We start from the raw sequence: 22,482 nt of genomic DNA, 5'->3' as shown, positions 1-22,482 counted from the left end.
CCCTAAGTGTCTCCCTAGCATGTAAACATTGTCCAGACCTGCTCAGCAAGTCTGGCCCACAGGAAGCAAAGCCAGCAGCTCAAAACATTGATAAGGGCATTGTTTCACAAAATGAACAAAGTAAAGACGTATACAGATTTTCATCTCTGGATCATGGACATATTGTAACACTGCTCCAGTCTTAAAATCAAAGCAAACCTCCGAAACAAACACAAATTTTAAGCTATTTCTGCTACTGTTTTACTATCCTTGTGTGGACGTTCAGTCTCCATGCATGACCAAAGGGAACACCTAATCCACCCACACACAAATAGATAGATAAACAAATTTCCTTCTCTAGTTTGCATTTAGCTTCTAGCTCATTTCCTTGTCTAGTTTTCTAAAAACTTGGTACTGCATATCATGCAAACTATAGGCGCTAAAAAGAATTGCTTATGTCTCTCTATTGTCTTTTAGGATAAAAGTGTTAAATGCATAATGCAATGCAAATGTCAAAAAAGAAATAATTTCATATTGAAATATAAAATTGAAATTTGCATGTGCTGGTAGATTATACATTAATATTGAACTTTGTGTGCCTACTTTTAATCTCCAGTATAATATTTATATTTTCTCATGTTAATGTCAAAGGTTTTATGAAATAGCTCCTTTACGATCATAAAACAATGTTAAGCCTGGTCTGCATGAACTGTTTGAAATAGTGCTCAAAGTGTCTCACTGTTGTTCCTTAATTCTCTATAGCAGCAGTCCAGCCTTCACCTCACTCTATGCTCATTGGCTGAAAGTCAGCTGTGATGTCATCACAGAATGCTATAAGGGCTTGACAAATAGCCTGAGAGCCACATTTAACGTAACACCGCTCAGCAGACTGGCTGCGTATGAGAGAGGTTGAGAAAAGAGAAAAGAGCTGTGAAGGAGGAAGAGAGAGAGCAAAAGTGAATGAGAGAGAGAGAGAGAGAGAGAGAGAGAGAGAGTGCATGCTAGAAAAAGCCACCATGAAAAGAGGATATACTCATTCTTAACACACAAAGGAGTATTTTAACTTTGCATGGAAGGAGCAGCTGAGGTGGACGTCTTTTCTGGAGGTTTGTCTTTGCATGGATTTACACTGTTTTTACAACTTACTGTTTGCACAAACCTATGTTAACTGTGTTAACGTGTTTTCTTCTGCTTTTCTTTCTTGATCTCTGTCAGGTCATGGGAAACATAAGGTCCTCAATACCCGAAGATCTTATCTGTCCAAACAATACTAATGCCTCCACCAAAAGCGAACTACAGATGACAGTGCTGGGCACACTCATGTCCATTCTTGTCTTGATCATCGTCTTTGGCAATGTGATGGTGATTACAGCCATTAGCCGCTTCCAGCGTCTTCAGAACGTCACTAACTGCTTCATTACATCACTTGCGTGCGCTGATCTGGTCATGGGATTGGTAGTGATTCCCTTCGGTGCCCTTTACATCATCCTGAACACTTGGCACTTTGGCCACTTCTTGTGTGATTTTTGGACCGCCACTGATGTTCTGTGCGTCACGGCCAGTATCGAGACACTCTGTGTCATCGCTATGGATCGTTACATCGCTATCACATCCCCATTCCGCTACCAGTCCTTACTGACCAAGAACAGAGCTCGCTTCATTGTGCTGATGGTATGGGTCATCGCCGGGCTCGTTTCCTACCTACCTATCCATATGGAGTGGTGGATTTCCACTGATAACGAGACACTCTGTTGCTATAACAATACATACTGTTGTGAATTTGACATAACTTATTCCTATGCCATTGTGTCATCCATAATCTCCTTTTACATCCCCCTGGTCATCATGGTTTTTGTTTACAGCCGTGTGTTCCAGGAGGCAAGGAAGCAGCTGAAGAAGATCAACAAAACTGAAGGCCGGTTTCATGCTCAGAAATCCAACAGCAGAAATCAAGATGTGGCGAACAACCACAGCGAGATGAGGAGCACCAAGAAGGCCAAGTTTTACCTGAAGGAACATAAAGCTTTGAAGACTCTGGGCATCATCATGGGTGTATTCACACTGTGCTGGCTACCATTTTTTGTACTCAATGTTATTCCCAAGGGCTCGGTGGACATCTGGACTTTCAGAATCTTAAACTGGATAGGGTACGCAAACTCTGCCTTCAACCCACTGATCTACTGTAGGAGTCCAGATTTCAGGTACGCGTTTAAGGAGATCCTATGTCTCAACAGGTCACGCTATCCTAACGTCAGGCCAAACAATGGATATATATATAATGCACACAGCTGGCAGAGTGAAAACCGGGAGCAGAGCAAAGGCAGCTCGGGGGACAGTGACCATGCTGAGGGGAACTTGGCGAAAGAGGAATGCCTGTCAGCAGATAAAACAGACTCTAATGGGAACTGCAGCAAAGCCCAAATGAGAGTGTTGTAAATCACCTTGGTGAGTCCTGACTCGTTCCACTGGTCCTGATTTCTCAATGTGTCACATAAGGACAGGTTACGCCTTATCTGGTAAGTGGCCAATAGTGGGTGTGTGATGGAAAAAGGGACATTTTTTAAACGTTTGTTTTACTCATCTACCTCATCGTTTTCTCTCCTAAAATCTCTTGCTTAGTTTATTTCTTTATGAACGCGTTCAAAAAGGCTAGCACACTCAAGTAGTACATGAAAACAAAACTAAACCTTAAAAATGATTATCAATTCAGTTTTAAATGAGCAGAAATGTTCGTGGCAAGTGCACTTCTGTGATAAACACATTGAAGTGGTTGTTCACTAAAAGGACTTCCCTTCTGATTCTTGTTTTTGTCACCTTGAATAAATTGAGGAACAAAACTGAAGCTTTAAAGAATGATTAGCTTTCATTAGGTTATCAAATTACAGCAGATTTTGCATTTGCCAAAATGATTCATCTTAAAAATTGGGTAAAATTGCATTTTAAACTCTATCATTCAGGTCGCAGATGCACAAAACAGAAGCAACGCTTCACATCAGCATTATCAGGTTTCACTTCTGCAAAACAGGCCATTTTTACTTATTCAGGAAAAAATGAAACATTTTTATATTTTAACACCAGGCACAGCACTGCTTCAACTAGTCTAAAGTAAATCTAAAAATACCTAGGTTAAAAATTACCTAACTTCCAACCCCGCACAGAAACAACACCTCTTACATAATAATAAAAAGTAAAGAAGCCTGGTCAAACCAGCTTGTTTAAGGAAACTGCTCAATTATAGATAGTAGTTCAGTCTTTTAGATGTGTGATTGAGTAACTTGAACATTCTTAGACAGTCGCCAAACAGCAACCGCTTAACTAATTCTCAATACCACATTTTTAAAGCATAAACTAAAATTTACATCACTAGTTTAAATCATGTGCTACCATGATAACAGAACTTCTCCGGTGGGCCATTTTGATCACCGTTATGTCATTTCAGCTCAGATTGCCGCCAAATCCTTACTCACCCTGAGAACGTTCTTAGCTTTTTCCAGTACAACTGAGCAAAGTCCAACAAGTTTCTGCATTAATCCCTGAAATTCACCGTTTATCAAAGACATAATGTGCCTCCCTATTAAAAATACCAATATCTAGAAAGATAAATAAATTAGGAGGCATCTAGCTTCCTGTCAGGCTCAGCTACTGCATGCTGTGCAAAGCGTACAATCATTTCTCTGTTCCTCACTCACTTGAGTTTCTAAGCTAGGCATTTAATGTAATGTTTCATGCATATCATACACCCCATACGTGGTAAACTGTTTCAAAACTTGTCAGTGTTTGTGAGCTGTTCATTTAGGGCTAGTGTCCCTGTTACAGTGCAGCCTGCTTCTGCTGTCGAAAACTGTGAACTTTGCTCTTCGTATAAGTTGTGGCTTTTTTGTGGTCTTTAGGCAATTTTGTGAGCAAAGCAAAAGTGATTTGAAGATTTCAGACATTTCCACATGTTTACTTTAATAGATGAACAGTAGTGATAAAAATATCTATATTTCTGTAAGCATTACACCAGTGTAAGTTAAGATTGAAACTTCCTAAAAGGGTGCTTTGTAAATCTGTCCGAGATTTTACTTTGGAAACACAATTCAAACATCGCAAATGTATCTGTAAATATTTAAAGGAGCACGGAGATCTCAATCCAGCTGTTTCTCTGTAAACAGCGCTCCACCTGCAAAAGCATGCCGTGTCCTTTTTCAGGATGTGAAAGTGAATGTGACAGCTCGGACAGATATGTTAACAGTGCACCCTTCTGGGAAGGTTTTTCTCTGCATGTAGACCTGCCGTGTCAAACTCCGACCTGCAACATCATGTGCTAAATGAAATATTTGTGCAATCTTTGCTCTAACTGTGGAGATGTGATTTACTGTTGTATTAGAACTTTATATTAATGCTGCCTCCTTTGTGGACACGTTTAACCTGTTGAGTAAAGTGTTTACATTCGTTAGTGTCTTTCAATTAGACATGGTTCACAGTGGATTGGCATGCAAATTGTCATGAATTGCACCTTCATCTTAGTGATTAAGCATAATGTCACGCTATGGGGATTAGCTTGATGTCACCTTCAGCATCTAAAAAGCACCAAGTAATTTTGTCATTGAAAGTTTTACAAATACAAATCACATTTTTGAAAAGCTTTAAACACCACCAGTTTTATTGTGGTAACCCCCAATTAATATGCACTTTTTTTAAAGAATTACACATACACTGCAAAAAAGGATTGGATTTACACAAAGTTTTCGGGAAACTGTTTGCAAACTATTTATTTGGGCTGAATTTAAACAAAAAAAATAAGTTTAACATTACTAAATTTAATTTATTTGTTTAAATTCAGCCTAAATAAATTGTTTGCAAACACTTACCAGTGTATCTACACACAAATAGGGTACTTCAATTTCTCTGACACAAAAATGTTTTCTTTGCATATTATAATGTTGGATTGAAGTATAAACTTTCACTATCCAGAGAAATATACAGAAAAATTTCTTGGTGCACATTATAGTCCATCTTCTGTGTCTGTACAACTGAAAAGGGAAGAAGACTTTTTTTTTTTTGTAGCAGGGTTTCTGTAGGTTTCATCAAGTTACATTAAAGACTTTTTAAGACTTTTTTAAGACCATTATGAATAAAATATCAGACTTATACAGGGCTAAATGCTAAGAATGTTTTCGAATATCCCAGTTGAAAAAGATTTTCACTTGCCCTGTCAAAAAATTATTAGAATTTAATACATTCAATAATACAATAATAATTTAACAATAAAAAATATAGGTCAGGTCAGTATCCTCGGCAATAAATAAATAGAGAATGTTTAAACAAATGTCACCGTAAGGAAAGTAATTAAATTATGCTATTTAAAAAAAAAAAAAAAAAAAGTTTTTTTCAGATGGATTGTTGGTGACTCTATGAGTGTTAATGGAAAGATTGGGCATCTATTCATTCATGAACAAAGGAAAATTAAATTAATTAAGTTAAAAAGTCTTTAAATTATTTAAAGACCTGTTAAAAAAGACCTGCAACAAAATATTTCAGTAGATTTAGGACTTTTTGAGGCCTAAAATTTAGCTTGACCCTGCAGATACCCTGTGTAGGATGGTCCTTTATTTCATAGGCACTTTTGTCCTTAAAATGTTCAGCTCCAGAGCTAAATAACATTTTGAGAAGCATATCTTGTCTGGGAGGTGATTAAGTGTCACATTTGTAAGTACAGACACAGTGTGGACAACTTCTTACTGATGCATGAAGATTAAAAATGCCCCGAATGTTGCCTTTATGATATAAGAGCAGAATTCAAACTCAAAAAAAGCCAGTAGGCAAAAGTTCAAACAAAACTTCCCACTCCGCAACGCTTAATTCATGGCATGTGTACTGTACATAATGTTGTTCCAGTTTGATGTTTACTTAGATTCCTCTGAGCTACTTTCGCACAAGATTTATCACTGTTTTGTTGGACTGCAGTGAAGTACGTTCAACTTTGTTTGTCTATATTGGTGGTATTTATGAAATACAAGTGTCATGCCATTTGTATTACGTAATAAATGATGTATTTAATGTATGCTTGGTTGTGATGGATGTTTTTTTCATTGTTTGGAGGAAAGGCTCTAAGCACTATAATGAATTTCTAGTATGTGTCTGAAACAAAACAACAAAGCTAAACAAAAGAATAAATCACAACAAAGAGTACCCCAACAAAGACTACAGCCGAAAAATCTGCATATCTCTAATATCAACATACTTTTAGATTCCCACTGTTGCATATTGCTGCTGATTGGCTCTTAGATCATATATAGAGTAAAAATGTCCAGAGCTTTTCATTGTCATTGACAAAAATTTTATCGTAATTCGATATAATATTGTTTATTTATACCTTTATTACCATAGGTACAATGGTCCAATTTCTTGTTCCTGAATGCTTTAAACTCTATTGAACTATTTATACAGTCACAGGCCTTGAAAATACAGGCAAAAAAAAAAAAAAAAGGATGGCTTCTGGTCAACTAAACCCAACTCAACATTACATATCCTGCGACTATAGCAGACACACATTGTGATATTAATGCTGAAATTATATAGCGATATATGTGATATTGATGCTCAAATGATTGTGGAACCCTAAATAAAACAATGAATTTTGTTAGCAATCACTAACAAAAACAACAATTATTTTTTCAAGCATATTCAAATAAGGCAACACAAAGATGCCACAACTAGCACAGTGTACCAGAAGTATTTTATTTATTTATTTATTTTCTTTCTTGCATTAATTCTATGCATTTTTTCATCATTATTTATTACCAATTTAAATTTTGCAAGTATTTTAGAATTGATGAGTGAATGGTGCTTTTTGGGAAAAATTACAAAAACGTCCTAGCATTTTTTTTTCCGAAAACCATCGTTAGCCAACTAAGGTCGCAAGTCGCAAGTTGCAAGCGTAGCATAGCAAAGCTACGCTTGCAAATACACTTCTAGAGTTGTAGTTAGGAGCATAGTTCCTGGTTGTGTTCTATTACTAGTTATCCCCCTTATGCCCTATTCATTTAGATTTTTTTTTATTTCTTAATAAATAGACTGTAAATTACAACCATTAACAATTTATATGATTTATATATGAAATTAGCTGTTAGCTTTTTGTAAGTGGTTTTATGTTTTAGAACAGAATTTGGAATATAATTATATAATTATAGCATTTGTATATTTCAGTTAATATGGAGATGCATGTTAATATGGAGGTGCATGTTTTCACTAAAAAATAGCCTAATATTGTACTTAAAAAAGTGTGTATGTGTAATACAACATAATTTGCACAAAAAATTATGTTTTTTATCTCTAAAGAAGTTGTTACTCCACCATGTTATTAATGGTTAATGGTTATAACTAACATGGTTCAAACAATGGATCTGTGACAGAGAAACTACAGTTTTGGGAAACACTCATCACTACATCATTCTTTTCCCAAACGAAAATCATACTATGATAGTTCAGCCGCAAGATATGTCCTTGTTTGGGAAACGTACCCCTCGTAATTTTAAAGATATTTACTGGTATTTCGGTGTGAAAGGTGCTATTATCTTTAAATAATTTGTAAAAAATATGGGCTTACTATCAAGCAGTGAGTTTCCACTATGTTGTTTGTAGCTTTAAATTTTGTGAACCCTTTTTACTGCTATATTTATGCTTATTACTGCTATATAATAAGCTAACTGTTTAATTAATATTATTATTATTATTTATTTTAATTATTATTATTTATTAGATGGAAAAAATGTTCTGGAAGCGATCCCAATGTCAGTTTCTCTATTGATATCTTATAGCTGTGGTCTGATCGCTTCTGTTGTTTCAAACTCACAACGAATTTTTAGAACGATTACTATATCGTTATTTTCATAGTCATCATGTTTGGTGTGTAATTTGTCTATTACTGTAAGCCATTTCCCTCATCCTTCAACAGTAAATCAATCAGTGAATATCCAAAAGTTTGATTTGTGTCCATCTGTGCTGCATGGAAAACATCCCCTTAAGGATAACTTCACCCTTTGCATGCGTAGTTGCAACTCAGCCATGTCTATTTCAGTATGGGAATGAGTCTCTGCAGCATGTGATTGGAATAGTCTGTGATATAGTAAAATGTTTCCTTTGTGAGATTTATTGCTATCGGGTTCCATTAAAATTCATTCTCATTCACTTATATGAGTATAAGTGTATATATATAAATGTCCTGTGAACAACTGTATAGCCTGAATACAGTAAATTACAAAAAATGGCATATAAATGTCTTGGTGTTTAGTCACAAAGAACCTGCACAGGCTACATACATATAGGAAGAGATACATTAAATGGCCAATGATTCATGACGTTATGTTGGTAAATGATTGATTGGTTCATATGCCTGCTGTGACATTTAGGAGAGAGCGGAATAGATTTATTTGAACGAAAGGGAAATTAGACATAAATGGACCCAGCAGAGAGGAAAACACAGGAAGGTTTTCACCATCAACCCCATTAGTGGTGGTGAAAAGGTGCATCAAGAAATGAAAATGTGAATGTGCATGTTGAATATGAATGAACAAAATGGTGAAGTTTAGCAAGCCTAATACCTTGCCAATACCTTGCTTCACTAGACAAAAAACAGCAGGCACACAATGTCATAAGATGTTAATATAAGGGTAGATTTAGGTCATGACTTCAGGTGACCAAAATTCAATGACTAGCTAGCATGTAAACCTAACGTTATTTTGATATGCAATAATGATGTCAAATGACCTTGATATTTTGTAGATTTAGATTGTGTCGAAAAGTGACCAAAATCCGATGCTCCAACATTTGACTTTATTCATCAAGAATGGCAATCAAAATCCAACATCTGATAGACGTCATATTGGTAATGTCCACACAGCATCAAGCTGTAACATTATTAGATGTCGACATTTCGTTGATTTTAAGTTGTGTTGGAAAATGACCAAAATCCAACGTCGAGCCAACATCTTAAACCAACATCATATTGACATAAAATACTGACATTCATTTATCAAGTATGGCCATCCAATGTCTGATAGACGTCATAGTGGTAAATGTCCACACAACATCAAGCTATAACATCATTAGATGTTGATATTTGGTTGATTTTAGGTTAGACATTGACGTCGGCCTGACGTTGGGTTCTGACGTCAACACAATTTTAATTTCCAAACAAAATGCAATGTCCCCACAATGTTGGGGTACAATGACAATCAGACAACATGTTGACGTCCTGTGCCTGCTGGGAATATTAAATAATCCGATTAAATAATCCGAATAATCTGATGTCAAAGAGCAGTGTACATAAGACACATGCCATAATTTCAGGTAAATAAATATTGATTGTTAATTAAATGGCGATCATTCAGCTGTGACGACCTCTGATTAATAAAGGGACTAAGCCAAATAGAAAATGAATGAATAAATGAATGAATGAATGAATGAATGAATGAATGAATGAATGAATGTTAACTAAATTAAATAAGTATGTATTGCTGATTGCTCTTTCAAAACTTAAAAGAAAATTCATTCATTCATTTATTTGCTTGGTCCCTTTATTAATCAGGGGTCGCCACAGCAGAATGAACCACCAACTTATCCAGCACATGTTTTGCGCAGCGGATGGCCTTTTGAAAATTGTGTCATATTTATTTGTACCATGTAACTTCTATGTTTTGTACAATATGCTCATATCCCAATAAATGGTGTTTGCTTTACAAACTCTGCAAGAAAAAAAAGAAAAATGTTGTTTTAACTGTCACCACTGACATGTAATGCAACAAATGTTGTTAAGTCAAAATATTATACAAACAATCCTACACTGTAAAAAAATGCAATGACAAAAAGTCAAGACAACAAATATGTTTATGTTGCTTTAACTTATTTTAAGTTAATCAGGTTTTGACAAAATTTTTAAGTTATGCAAAATTTAACTTAATATTTTTGGTCAGTTTGATTGATGTTGAGTTGAAGTTGAGATGACTAAAAAAGTTCATTTAATTAAACAAAAAAAAAAACAAAAAAACACCAGGGTTTTTTTTTTTACAGTTTGATGTAAGTTGAGATGACTTGAAAAGTTGATTTGATTCAATAAAAAAAAAGCAGCAAGGCAGCAAGATGTTTTTAGAGTGTATAAAAACACTAATCTCTATGCAAAAATAACATAATAGTGCTGTAATTTATCCCAGTAAGTAAAATAAAGGTAAATTTCTGATATTTGGTTGATTTCGAGATTTAAAAAAAGAAAAGCGTGATGAGAGAACAAAAAACAACTTAAACACCGCAGAAAAAACTGCATCATTTGATCTACATAATGATCTACAGCCAACAAGAGCAAAAAACATGTGAAAACATTAGCTGTAACATTAGCTGTTACCGAGGCTCAGTGTACGTGATTTGCTGAGGTTCTCCTCTTGGATAAACACTGCGCCTGTGACATTAAACCAGCCTACGTGTGAGAAGAAAAAAAACAGACGGCAACATCACAACAAAACCTCACCTAACATCAGCAGCCTCAAATAAACACACAGCCAGGCTTAAGAACAACTTCTTTGACCCTCTCAACACTAAATCAAAGTCTATCCAACTGGGAGAAGGTTTTATAAGAACATAAGACTTTAACCAGCTTAAAAAAACAACCTGGTTATTAAATGTGATTTAGAACTACCAAACAAGAGCCGCTGGATTTTATTCACAAGTGCTCTCCAAACTGATCTGATCATTTACCTCAATTACACTTGAGCCTCGGCTGAGCTATAGACAGCACGTCTCCGTTATTAAATCATGTTCGGCTCTCCACCACAAATAAAACCGTTGCATCAATTGGCGCCCCTTAAAAAGTCTTAAAACGTCTGCCAGGAGCACATACGGTTTCTCTGTCAATATGCTATTTGGAACAAAATGTCTCTCTGGATTCCACATGTTCACGTCATGGGCCAAATCTTCTTCCCTGCAGTATCTCGGCTGCTCAGAAGCTTCCTAGATAATGGAATCATGCGGAGAGTGGAAAAGTGCACGATCCTGCTGAAAAGATACACAGAAAACTCAATGTGGAGTACAGATTCTCTTATCTACAACAGTACGCTATGAAATCGATTTTTCAAAGTCTTAAATAAAATAAGGTTAAAGTTGGTTGGTTCACTGGAAATATGGAAATATGCTATATTTATAGTAAAAAAATATATTTTCTGAAAACTGCTAAAACTTTACTTTAAAATGGCACTTTAGCTTCCAGACAAAGTGAACACTACACTGTAAAAAATTTAAAACTTAAAAAAAACTTTAAAACTTAAAAATGTTGAAATTATTATTATTATTTTTTTTTTGGTCAGTAAAAATTACTGCATTTAACTACATTCAACATGTTTACTTGACCTAAATCAAAATTTTCTTCATTAAAAGATTAGTTTTGTGAGCAAAATGTCTTTATTATTAACAACAACTACAAAATACTACTGCAATAATGTGAACAGATTTTGAAATTATTATTCTTTTGTAATTTATCATTTGGGGGCACAGCTGCAGAAAGACTTTTCAAGTGAATTTTCATCTCACATTTACCTAGTTTGTTCTACAAAAAGAAATGCTTAGCGCATGCCTGAAAGAGATACTTCAGCCATGGTGTCGTCCTTCCTCCAGCGTGCAAAAGTAACTCCAATATTGATTTAGATTTTTAAAAAGTTTTGATTCAGCATTTGTTTTTAGAGCTGTCACTCGTGTCCATGTGACCGCAGCCTGCATGAATGCGCATCGGCGGGTCTGCATAAATGGCAATTGTTCAAATCTGCATTTGCTGAGAGACAGTATGGGCAACTTATCGGAATTATGGGAAATGTCGAGCCAACAATATTTAATTGGATGAATAGAATATACATATACATACATTTAGATAATTTACTTTAATCATTGCTATTGGAATGTGAAGAGACTTAACCAGCACAACAAAAAATGTTTCTGAAGACAATCACCTACTGCACCTTTAAAACAACTACCCGAATGATAACTGCTCAAACGATCAAACAATTAATTAAAATGCATCCTCAGATGAGAAATCAGGTGTATTTGATTCATGATCAACTCAGTAAAATGAATTTTCATGAACAACTCAGTAAAATCTTGTAATAATTAAATGACAAATCAAATGCTCAAACTAAAAGTCAACTGGAGGAACCAGTTTCTGATTCAGAGCTTGAAACTCATAATGGACTGATTTCTAGGACTATAAAGACACCTGATTCACACAGACTCTTTGCTGAGTTTTGTTTTCCCCTGTAAAGCACTGTAATTCATTTTTCCCTGTTTGTCCAGCCATGTTTTGATCCTTGTCTTGTTTACTGTTATTGTTGCTTTATCTCCTGTCCTGTTTCTAATTCTGTACCTGATAAATGCTTTGTTAACATTTGTCTGTTTTAGGTTTTTTTTTCAACTGAACTGTGTTTGTTTATTCTGTTTATGTAATATTTCTTAGTAATAATTTCCAAAAGAGATTTTTTTTGTTCACTCAACTTTAGACATTTCTGTTCTGCAAACAAAAAAAGTTTAGTTGGCACAACCTAAAAAGTTTTCAGAGTAGTTCAACTCTCCAGAAAAGTAATAATCTTATGTTAACCCAATGAAATGTTTTTTTGTATTACTGACAAATAATTATAGGTCAGTGCAGTAGATATTTTCAGGAAATATATATATACACACATACACATATACATACATATATATATACACATATATATATATATATATATATATATATATATATATATATATATATATATATATATACATATATATAAACACATTTACATATATATATACATACACATATACATACATATATACATACATACATATATACATACATACATATATACATATATATATATATATATATATATATATATATATATATATATATATATATATATATATATATATATATATATATACATACATACATATATATATACATGTATACTAGGGATGGGAAGATTAATCGATATGTATCGATACGCGGTCATGCGCGTGCACGATGCGAGTGCATCGGTTGAGCAGCAGAGGATGAATGAAATTTTGGAAGCAAATCGAGATGCATCGGTTTTTGCGAGATGCATCGGTTTTTCCGAGATACAGCTTATTTTTTTAATATAGAATGTATTTTTTATTTATTAACAAGTGTTGTCAACCTGTTTTTGGCGCATAATTTAATCGACCTACATAAAGTAAGCCTAACGGATTTGCGGATGTGTACACTTACACTACAACTCAGTGTATCAGGTGTGCGGATGAAGCTAGTGGTGCGCCCTCAGAAAGCGCGAGAAGCAAAACAAACATTTTATTCCCCACTGAGTTTTAAATCTAAAGTATGGCAACATTATGGATTTAAGGATGGACGACATGACAGGACAGATGCAATTTGCAAAATGTGCCGCGCATCTATAAAATACGCGGGCAGTACGAGTAATCTGAAATCTCACTTGAAGCGGCGCCACGGTGTTGTTGTGAAAGCATCTTCCAGTGTACCTACATCCCCGGCTTTCGCACTGCTTGAACTGTAGCTTCCAGCTCCAAAAGTGGTGAGAAAAGCATTGCAAGTTTTTTTTCCATGCGCAAAAGTTTTGTGCACTCTATGCCAATAACGGATGTTATTGCATTGTTCATCTGCAGGGCCGGAGCAAGCTGAACTGCTGCTCCATGCAGAGGACGATCACGCCGCCCTCAACCCCAATGTGAAAACGAAAGTGACCGGTTATGAAAATGAAGTGACGTGTCGCGGACCTCTATTCTGCCGCCTTATGCGCGGATATAACTGAGGACGCGCGGGTGTCGCGGACCTCTATTCTGCCGCCCTATGCGCGGATATAACTGAGGACGCGCGGGTGTCGCGGACCTCTATTCTTCCGCCCTATGCGCGGATATAACTGAGGACGCGCGGGTGTCGCGGACCTCTATTCTGCCGCCCTATGCGCGGATATAACTGAGGACGCGCGGGTGTCGCGGACCTCTATTCTGCCGCCCTATGCGCGGATATAACTGAGGACGCGCGGGTGTCGCGGACCTCTATTGTGCCGCCCTATGCGCGGATATAACTGAGGACGCGCGGGTGTCGCGGACCTCTATTCTGCCGCCTTATGCGCGGGTGTCGCGGACCTCTATTCTGCCGCCCTATGCGCGGATATAACTGAGGACGCGCGGGTGTCGCGGACCTCTATTCTTCCGCCATATGCGCGGATATAACTGAGGACGCGCGGGTGTCGCGGACCTCTATTCTGCCGCCCTATGCGCGGATATAACTGAGGACGCGCGGGTGTCGCGGACCTCTATTCTTCCGCCCTATGCGCGGATATAACTGAGGACGCGCGGGTGTCGCGGACCTCTATTCTGCCACCCTATGCGCGGATATAACTGGGTGTTGTGGACGCCGCCCTCTCTATACTGCCGCACTAGGCGGTTTTAAACACCTCCTCCTGTTAATTTTTATTTAATTATAAAAATAATAATAATAATAATAATAATAATAATGATAAAAATAATGGGTGTCACGGTGGCACAGTGGGTAGTTTGACCACCTCACAGCAAGAAGATTGCTGGTTTGTTATATTTTTATTAGCCTGTTGTTTACAGTGACAGTGATGTTTCAAAGCAGCATAACACTGCTAGTTCACGACCTTAAGTTTTGAATATTCAGTGGCAAAATATATCTTTGTAAAACTTGTTTTCATAGTTGAAAAGTTAAATCACAATTCTTGTTGTGCAATGCTCAACCTTTATGTTCAAAGAGTGCAAATATATATATTTTAATATATATTGCACTTATACATTCTGTTTATCTTGAAAATACTTAAATAATATGTGCTATATGTTCTAAAATGGCCCTCTACTGTAAACTGACACTCTGGCTCTGAGAGAAAAGCCAGTTTGTAAAAAAAAGTCTTGGTTTTGCTTGGTTAATAAATAATCAAACTCATTCAATGGCACAGCATCCTCTTTCACATCATCTCATAAACTTGATTTAATTAGTGCTGAATTATCGCATTGTATCGTGATATGGGTGTGAATCGTATCGTGTCGCATCGCAATATGTCATAAATGTATCGCTAATATATCGGATTGTATTCTTTGTATCGAATATATACATATATACATATATACATACACATATACATATATACACACACACATATATATATATATATATATATATATATATATATATATATATATATATATACATACACACACACACACACACACACACACACACACACACATACATACATACATATATATATATATATATATATATATATATATATATATATATATATTTGTACTGACTTATTTTTTACAGTGTAGAACTGAATTGAATTAAATTTTATTTGACAGATTTTAGAAAAGCTGTACAAAAATACAAGTATCCCATACATTTTGAAATAAAAACTGTCGAAGATAAAAACAAAGCCCTGGGCTTGTTTTCATTGCGGTCCTTGCTGTTAAATAAAACAACGTATGGTTTCAAAAAACCGATGATGCATAAAACAAACAGTACCTCCACATTTTAAAACAGGAACAAAATAATTCACAAATACATTCCTTCATTCATTCATTTTTCTTTTCAGCTTAGTCCCTCTATCAATCAGAGGTCGCCACAGCGGAATCAACCGGCAACTTATCCAGCATATGTTTTATGCAGCGAATAGCCTTCCAGCTGCAACCCTATTCACGATCAAGTAACATATAAAATAACACATCCTCGTCTACCATGCAAACTAATTACCCTCATCAAACAACCATCTTTGGATAGCTTTTTGTACTTTAGAACTTGCATTGAATGCAAAACATCTTTTAAGACAAACACAAAATATACTACAGGGTAGTTTTTTTGTTTGATTTCTTAATCAACACTATGTTATAGCCTCAAAATACTTTTATCATGTTGCATGATTTGTAAACTAATACAGTTGAACATCTGCATCCCCCCTGGTTTTTCTTGCCATACTCTGAGTGGGATTGGACTCGGCGTTTCTGGAATGAGAGGCAGCAGGCAGGCTCGCTAAAAGGGCACAAAAGACCACAGCCTCCAGTGTGGATGGTAAGTGAACTTCCTGTGGCCTGGGGAGTAGAGTTTACACACTCTACTACAAGCCAGCCTCTGTTACAATCATCCCCTTAAACATCACTCCCATCCAGGTCACGGCAACCCTTCTGGTCCTTCTTCCCCTGCTCCAAGCAGGATTTGAACTGACATTTTTTGGCATGGCAGTCGGATAAACTAACAAAGCCATGAAAAACTGCAGTTGCCAGGCCAGTGAGGTTTACTTGCACTGCTCCTACAAGCTGGCCTCCATTACGTCACTACTATTCGGGTCATGGCACCAACGTAACTCCCCTCATTCAAAATGGGAACTCAACCGGCATGCTGCTAACAAGGATGTGAAGTACTGTATCTTCTAAGTTAGTTGCTAGTGTGCCTCCTCAGGGAAGGGAGTAGGGTTTATTCGCACAGTTTGTACTAACTGGCCTTTGTTTGTTCCTCTAAACGTCACTGCCATCCGGGTCATGGCACCAATGTACCCCTCTCCCTGATCTGAGTGAGATTCAAACTGACATTTCTGGCAAAGAAGTTTGGCCCAGTATAAATGACATAAAGACCACAGCCTGTAGCATTGGTCACTAGTGTGCCTCTTGAGGCTATGGGGAAATGGGGAATAAAAGTTAGCTTCCTTGTATCTGTTAAAATAATCCTCCTAAACATCACTTCTATACAGGACCCATCATGGCACCAATGCAATCACACGGGTTCCATTTCACCTGCTTTAACCTTTGTGTACTGTTCAAATTAACTACTCTTTCATTAAGTTTGTGGATGATTTTGCCCTATTGCCTTCCATTATAGAGACATTTTTGATTGCATAACCATGACACCAAATAACCATGAACTCTTGATTGAGGTATTTTTTTTCCTGTTGGGAAAAGTTAAAACTTTTTAATTTTACTGTTGATCCTTAGTTGGCACCATTAACCCTTTAGATTTGCCTGTGCAAAAACGCTTGCAGCTTTTATATGAAGTTCTGTAGAGTAAAACTAATGATATTCTGCATGCATGAACACACTGGGCCCTATCATACACCCGGCGCAATGTGGCGCAAGGCGCGGCGCAATAGTCTTTTGCTAGTTTCTGCTTGGCGCAAGAGTCGTTTTGAGGCGTTGCGCTACGCTGTTAAAATAGCAAATGCATTTGCGCTCATATGTGCGGCCATAGGCATTCTGGTCTTAAAAGGAAGGCGTTCTGAGGCACAGTGCTGGCGCGTTGCTATTTTGAGAAACTAATATTCAGTAGACCAAAACAAACCCGGGATAAAGTCAAGCTCAGAGTTGTGCCTCGCTTACACCCTGTGGGTTAAAACAGCAAAGCATCAGAGCATGATTTTATTCAGCTTCGGAGTCCAAGAAAAATATCTACTCAAACAAACAGCCTACAGCCACATGCCGTGTTCCTTTCCCACGTTTGATACATCTGCTATTAGCTTGTAGCACATTATATAAATCCAGGCAGCAGCATGTCATCATGGACACACAGAACAAAGAACTTGCACACTGTAATAGTGTGTAATGGTCTGAGCACGAGGAGTAGGAGACATCAGTAGAGTACAACATAAACACTGGCTATCAGCTGCATGACACACACACACACACACACACACACACACACACACACACACACACACACACACACACACACAAAGACTAACAGTGTTGCATATGCAGGGGTGAAACACAAAAAACAACTAGCTGCACACACAAACGATCACAGGGGAGCTGAAATGAGACACCACAAAAGCACTCAGAGGAGAGATTATGGAGTCACTCACAGGAGCCATTTTCACAAAGTAAGAGCTGAGGGTCCCTCTTGTGCTTAATGATTTTGCCATTAGAGTAATCCAGAGTCTCATTTTCTCCCTCTAGAATGGGGTGTCTGTGTGATTTTAACACTGCGCTCAACCAACTCTGACTTGCAATGCTACCATGCATCTATGCATTTTTAAATGCATATTTAAAATATTGTAGTCTGTGTGGAGTGTTTTCTTTATGTTTTGAAACTTTATGTCAAACATTCATTCATTCATTTTCTTGTCGGCTTAGTCCCTTTATTAATCCGGGGTCGCCACAGCGGAATGAACCGCCAACTTATCCAGCAAGTTTTTACGCAGCGGATACGGTCTGTAGTGTATGAGTGTGAGTAAGTGTGTGCGTGGATGCTTCCCAAAATGGGTTATGGCTGGAAGGGCATCCACTGCGTAAAAATGTGCTGGATAAGTTGGCGGTTCATTCCGCTGTGGCGACCCCGGATTAATAAAGAGACTAAGCCGACAAGAAAATGAATGAATAATATAATATAATATAATATAATATAATATAATATAATATAATATAATATAATATAATATAATATAATATAATATAATATAATATAATATAATATAAAATGCGGTAAAATAAGATGAACTTATTTCAAGTTTTGTTTTTCCTAAAAATATCCTAGTTTTACTTCTAAGGTACAATGTTCTTTTTTTTTTTTTTTCTTAAAGGATGTGTGGATGTTAATTGAATCAAGACTGAAGACAACTAATTATTTTGATAGTGACTCACTAGTTTCTTTGAGTGTGTGTGTAAAATTACTAGCATTGGTTTGTGACCTATATTCCTTTATTTTAAGCTTTTATGTCAAAACAGCCTTGTATTATCTTGAGCACTAAATGAGTTTTGCTCTAATTAATGTAAGAGGCAGATGGAAGGGTGATCCGGTTTTAGCTGGGTTCTGCATTCAAAATCTATAATGGCGGATTTGTTTGTCAAAATGGATAATCAATACGGCTTCCATCTGGGGGGTTAATAATGAATGACTTGCTTTAACTTTGTCCTTTTTTTTGTTCGAGGTTTTCAAAGTACTTCAAAGACTGACTAATTTCCTGTTCTCATTGATGTACAGCACAAAGACCTGCTGCAAGCACCGCACTCCAAATTTCACAGAAATCTGAAGCTAAGACCCTGCTTTTACAGAGAGCACCATTGAGTGTCCCTTTCAGGTCTAGAAATTATATTTTATTTTGCTTTTGTGAGTCAAGTCTACAAGTACAGGTATTGTTTATGGTGTAAATTACTTGCTTCTGAAATCACGGGACCGTCTGTTATCTTATCTGCCCGCCCAAATTGAAATCCGAGCAATCCGACACTGAATCCTGATGGTATATGTCATTCTCTCTCACTCCCTCATCTTTTTTTGTGTTTACTTCTCAGACAAGCCCTAGAGCTCTGAAATGCCTGCAATGTGTAAGCAGAATGAATAAATGCTGGGGTTTCATTGTCATAAAGGAGTACACAGAGGCCATACATGGTAACAGAAATGGAGACATAAGTGTCTGTGGAATTACTCAAAGAGACACTAAGTAGAGGAGGCTGGCAGGAGGTGTCACTCTGGACTTCTGCTAAATCACATGAGGATTTATTGACATGAGTTTCCAGGTGCTTTGATGTCCGCTGCACTGACTGGAGAAGCATAAAACAAAACGTTTTCACCCAAAAGAAAATAGGCTCTAAATGCTGACAAAGAAGTTTTTTTTACATCGCAAGATACCATTATACATTGCCAAAGCTGAAAATCTGATCAAGAACAATCTCATTGGACTTAGATTAAAGAAGTCAGTTGTTATTAGGGTTGTGTGCTAATATGCACACAAACATTTACTGCATACACTTCAAAGATGTCAAACACGCAACAGCTTATTTAACAAATGGGAGGACATAAAATAAAAAAGCTCACCCAAAAATGATTCAGTCTTTGTTTACTAAGGCACCTAAGGTACGATGTTATGTTGGACGCCACATGTGATGTGTGAAAATACAGCTGAACCATCCATAGTAAGGAAAACTTTATATGGAAGACAGTGCCTATAAACGGTACTGGTTTCCAACATTCTTCAAAATATCTTCTGTTCTGTCATAAATATTTAAAAAAGAGAATTTTGAAACAAGAGGAGGGTGAGAAAATGATTACAGACTTTTCTTTTTTTTCAATAGATTGTTTTCACATGACATTGATGTGTGAAATTCAGATGGAGGGCAGGGAGTCATTCTCCTACATAGGAATTGCTACAAGAACATCAAAATGTTTCCGTTTTGTGTTGTTTATAATTGTTTAAATCAGCCAAAATAAGAAATGCCGAACGGCTTTTATAAAACTCCAAAAGTTTTTGTTCATAAAGAGGAGAAAGTTCAGAAAATTGGCTGAAAAACTGAGGAAAAGGCGGCATGCAATAAAAAATTTCAATACATTTATGTGCATATTTTTCATTTTCTGAATGTGATAATAATAAAGATTACAGGTCTAGCTATGTGTATAAATATGTTAGTGAGTTTTATAAAAATCAAATACAAACACCACCGCACTTTTACATAACCCAGGAGAATATAAATATAAATATTGCACCCAGCCATGTAATTTCTGTAATGAAATATCCGTCTTGTTTTGCAATAATCCAAGTCTATACTGGCATTTTGGTGGAATAAACAACTGTAACATTAACATCTATGCATCGCAGTGCTGAATGTTTGTTGATGGTAAGTTCATCGACTGAACAAAAAAGAAATGTTCCCCTTTCAACAAAATGAGACGGTTATTATTGTTGAGCACTTGTCCTCCTAACAAAAATAAATAAATAATAATGTAGACTATGTGTCCACGCTTTTGAATGCTTTCATGGTTATTTTGTGATGTCTGGAAGATATCTGCATGGGGAAAAACTATAGTAATTGATAATAAACATGTTTTTGAACCACATAGTAAAGTGTATAATGTGTACAACTCTTTGTTAATGAATGCTATGAATGCTGTAGAATGGTAAACAGCTAAACTGTAATAAATACTGTAACGTAAGTGTAAACTGGTGCCCACTGAATAGTTTGTTTATTACTACAGTTGCGTTGAACAGCAACAATATAATAACTACGACAGTTTAATTCAAGTACTGTGTCTATAGAACGCTATCAAACACTATAGTATTTACTATGTTATTTTTTTCATGTAATGTGGCTTATACAGTATGTACCTTCTCGACGACAGGCAAATATATTAAACTTCAGTAGAAAACTCAGCCCTCTTTATGATATAATAATCAACATTTGTGGTTATTTTCTACTTATATCTCCTTTGAATTATTGTATAAATCACAAAAATACAGAGTTTCTTCCATGTCTCCCATTCAGCTTTTTACTTCCTGCCCTTCATTTGAATTTTGCGCGTCAAGAACCACATGATTGAAAACAACCAATTAAAGTGAACTCATTAGTGTGTGGCTCTTTTGAAGTGTGCATTCCCACTTAACAGAGTTGGTAGCGGTAAAAACAAATGTCAATATACATGTGAAGATCACAATGTTATGTCTGGTGATACTGTATAGATTCTTGTACTGTATAGATTGGTTTTTTAAGTGTTCACAATCACATCCAAAGCTTTTCACAGTGTCCAGCTTCCAAACAAAATAATTGCGCCATATTCTGTGTGTTAGAGGTACTGATAAATGCAAATCCCTCTGATGAAAAAAAAAGAGTAGGGAGAGCAACAGAGAGTGTCTGAAACACTGATTTAAGTCTTACACACAAAATATAATCCGAATTACAGACTTGGTGAGTCTCAACATAACCACAGACAGTTATGTCTTAAGTCTATGTAAACACTAGAGTAAAAAGATTCATGAATGAGAATAATAGGTCTGTATATCTTAAAGTGACTGCAGCTGTTTATACAACAGTGATATGAACTATAGCAGAAAACCTGATGTACATTTTAGTTTTCTTTTGTGCTTTGTACTATACTACTAAACAGATCATCTTTGGTAATGTTTGTTAGTTACATTAGTTATATAAAAGATTTTTTTGGCATGGCATTTTTAAACAAAATGTATTTAAGTGTTTTAAGTAATATCCTTATAGCATATGGCTCTGTACGGATAACAAAGATATTCCTGGTGTCATTTTGACTCTATCAAACATTTTACAAGCACTTCAACTATGAATGCCATCACATGTATTTACATGCATTAAGTATGTTTAACCCTTTTGGATGTTATGCTGTTTCCACTACTATATTTCCATCATAAGAGGCTTTTTGTTTTTATTCAGCCTTTAGGTTCTGACTGATAAACAGTGGTTGCAAAGATGCTTAAAGAAAAATTTATATATTACGGGGTGGTTCAGAGTGTATTTTGGAGGCTTGATTGTGTTTATGGGGTGCAAAGTAATGCTCATGCTTCATTTGTAAAAAATATAAAAATAAAATCATTGTGCATTATGCTATTTTTTCATATATCTTAATTTAATTATATACTACTACACAGCTAACTTGATAACGTCATATTTCCTAGTTCGGAAAGCCCACCCTAAAGAGGCTCTGATTGGTCAGCTAACATAATGTTAGCTGTGTAAATACTGTAGATCAGTGTGCCTGTT

The 22,482-nt window shown here is 36.2% G+C and overlaps 2 protein-coding genes across 15 annotated transcripts in view; one reads left to right on the top strand and one right to left on the bottom strand.

Annotated features, from left to right (window-relative positions):
- The window catches only part of il12ba (interleukin 12Ba), a 160,590-nt gene that overhangs the window by 127,498 nt on the left and 10,610 nt on the right, over positions 1–22,482 (bottom strand). Inside the window, exon 5 of one of the 14 annotated variants that reach the window (XR_015506768.1) lies at positions 10,105–11,007. The exons of the other annotated variants lie outside the window; for them this stretch is intronic. The gene's annotated coding sequence lies outside the window, so the exon portion shown is untranslated. Of the gene's footprint in view, positions 1–10,104; positions 11,008–22,482 lie in introns of those variants that run through there. 14 annotated transcript variants of the gene reach the window in all.
- On the top strand, positions 1,198–2,415 carry adrb2a (adrenoceptor beta 2, surface a). The gene is given in 1 exon segment (NM_001102652.1): positions 1,198–2,415. A coding segment is annotated over 1 exon segment (1,218 nt).

Source organism: Danio rerio, chromosome 14, assembly GCF_052040795.2.
Source record: "Danio rerio strain M-AB ecotype USA chromosome 14, GRCz13ab, whole genome shotgun sequence".
NCBI lineage: Eukaryota > Metazoa > Chordata > Actinopteri > Cypriniformes > Danionidae > Danio > Danio rerio.
This window is presented reverse-complemented; position numbering and strand designations above follow the sequence as displayed.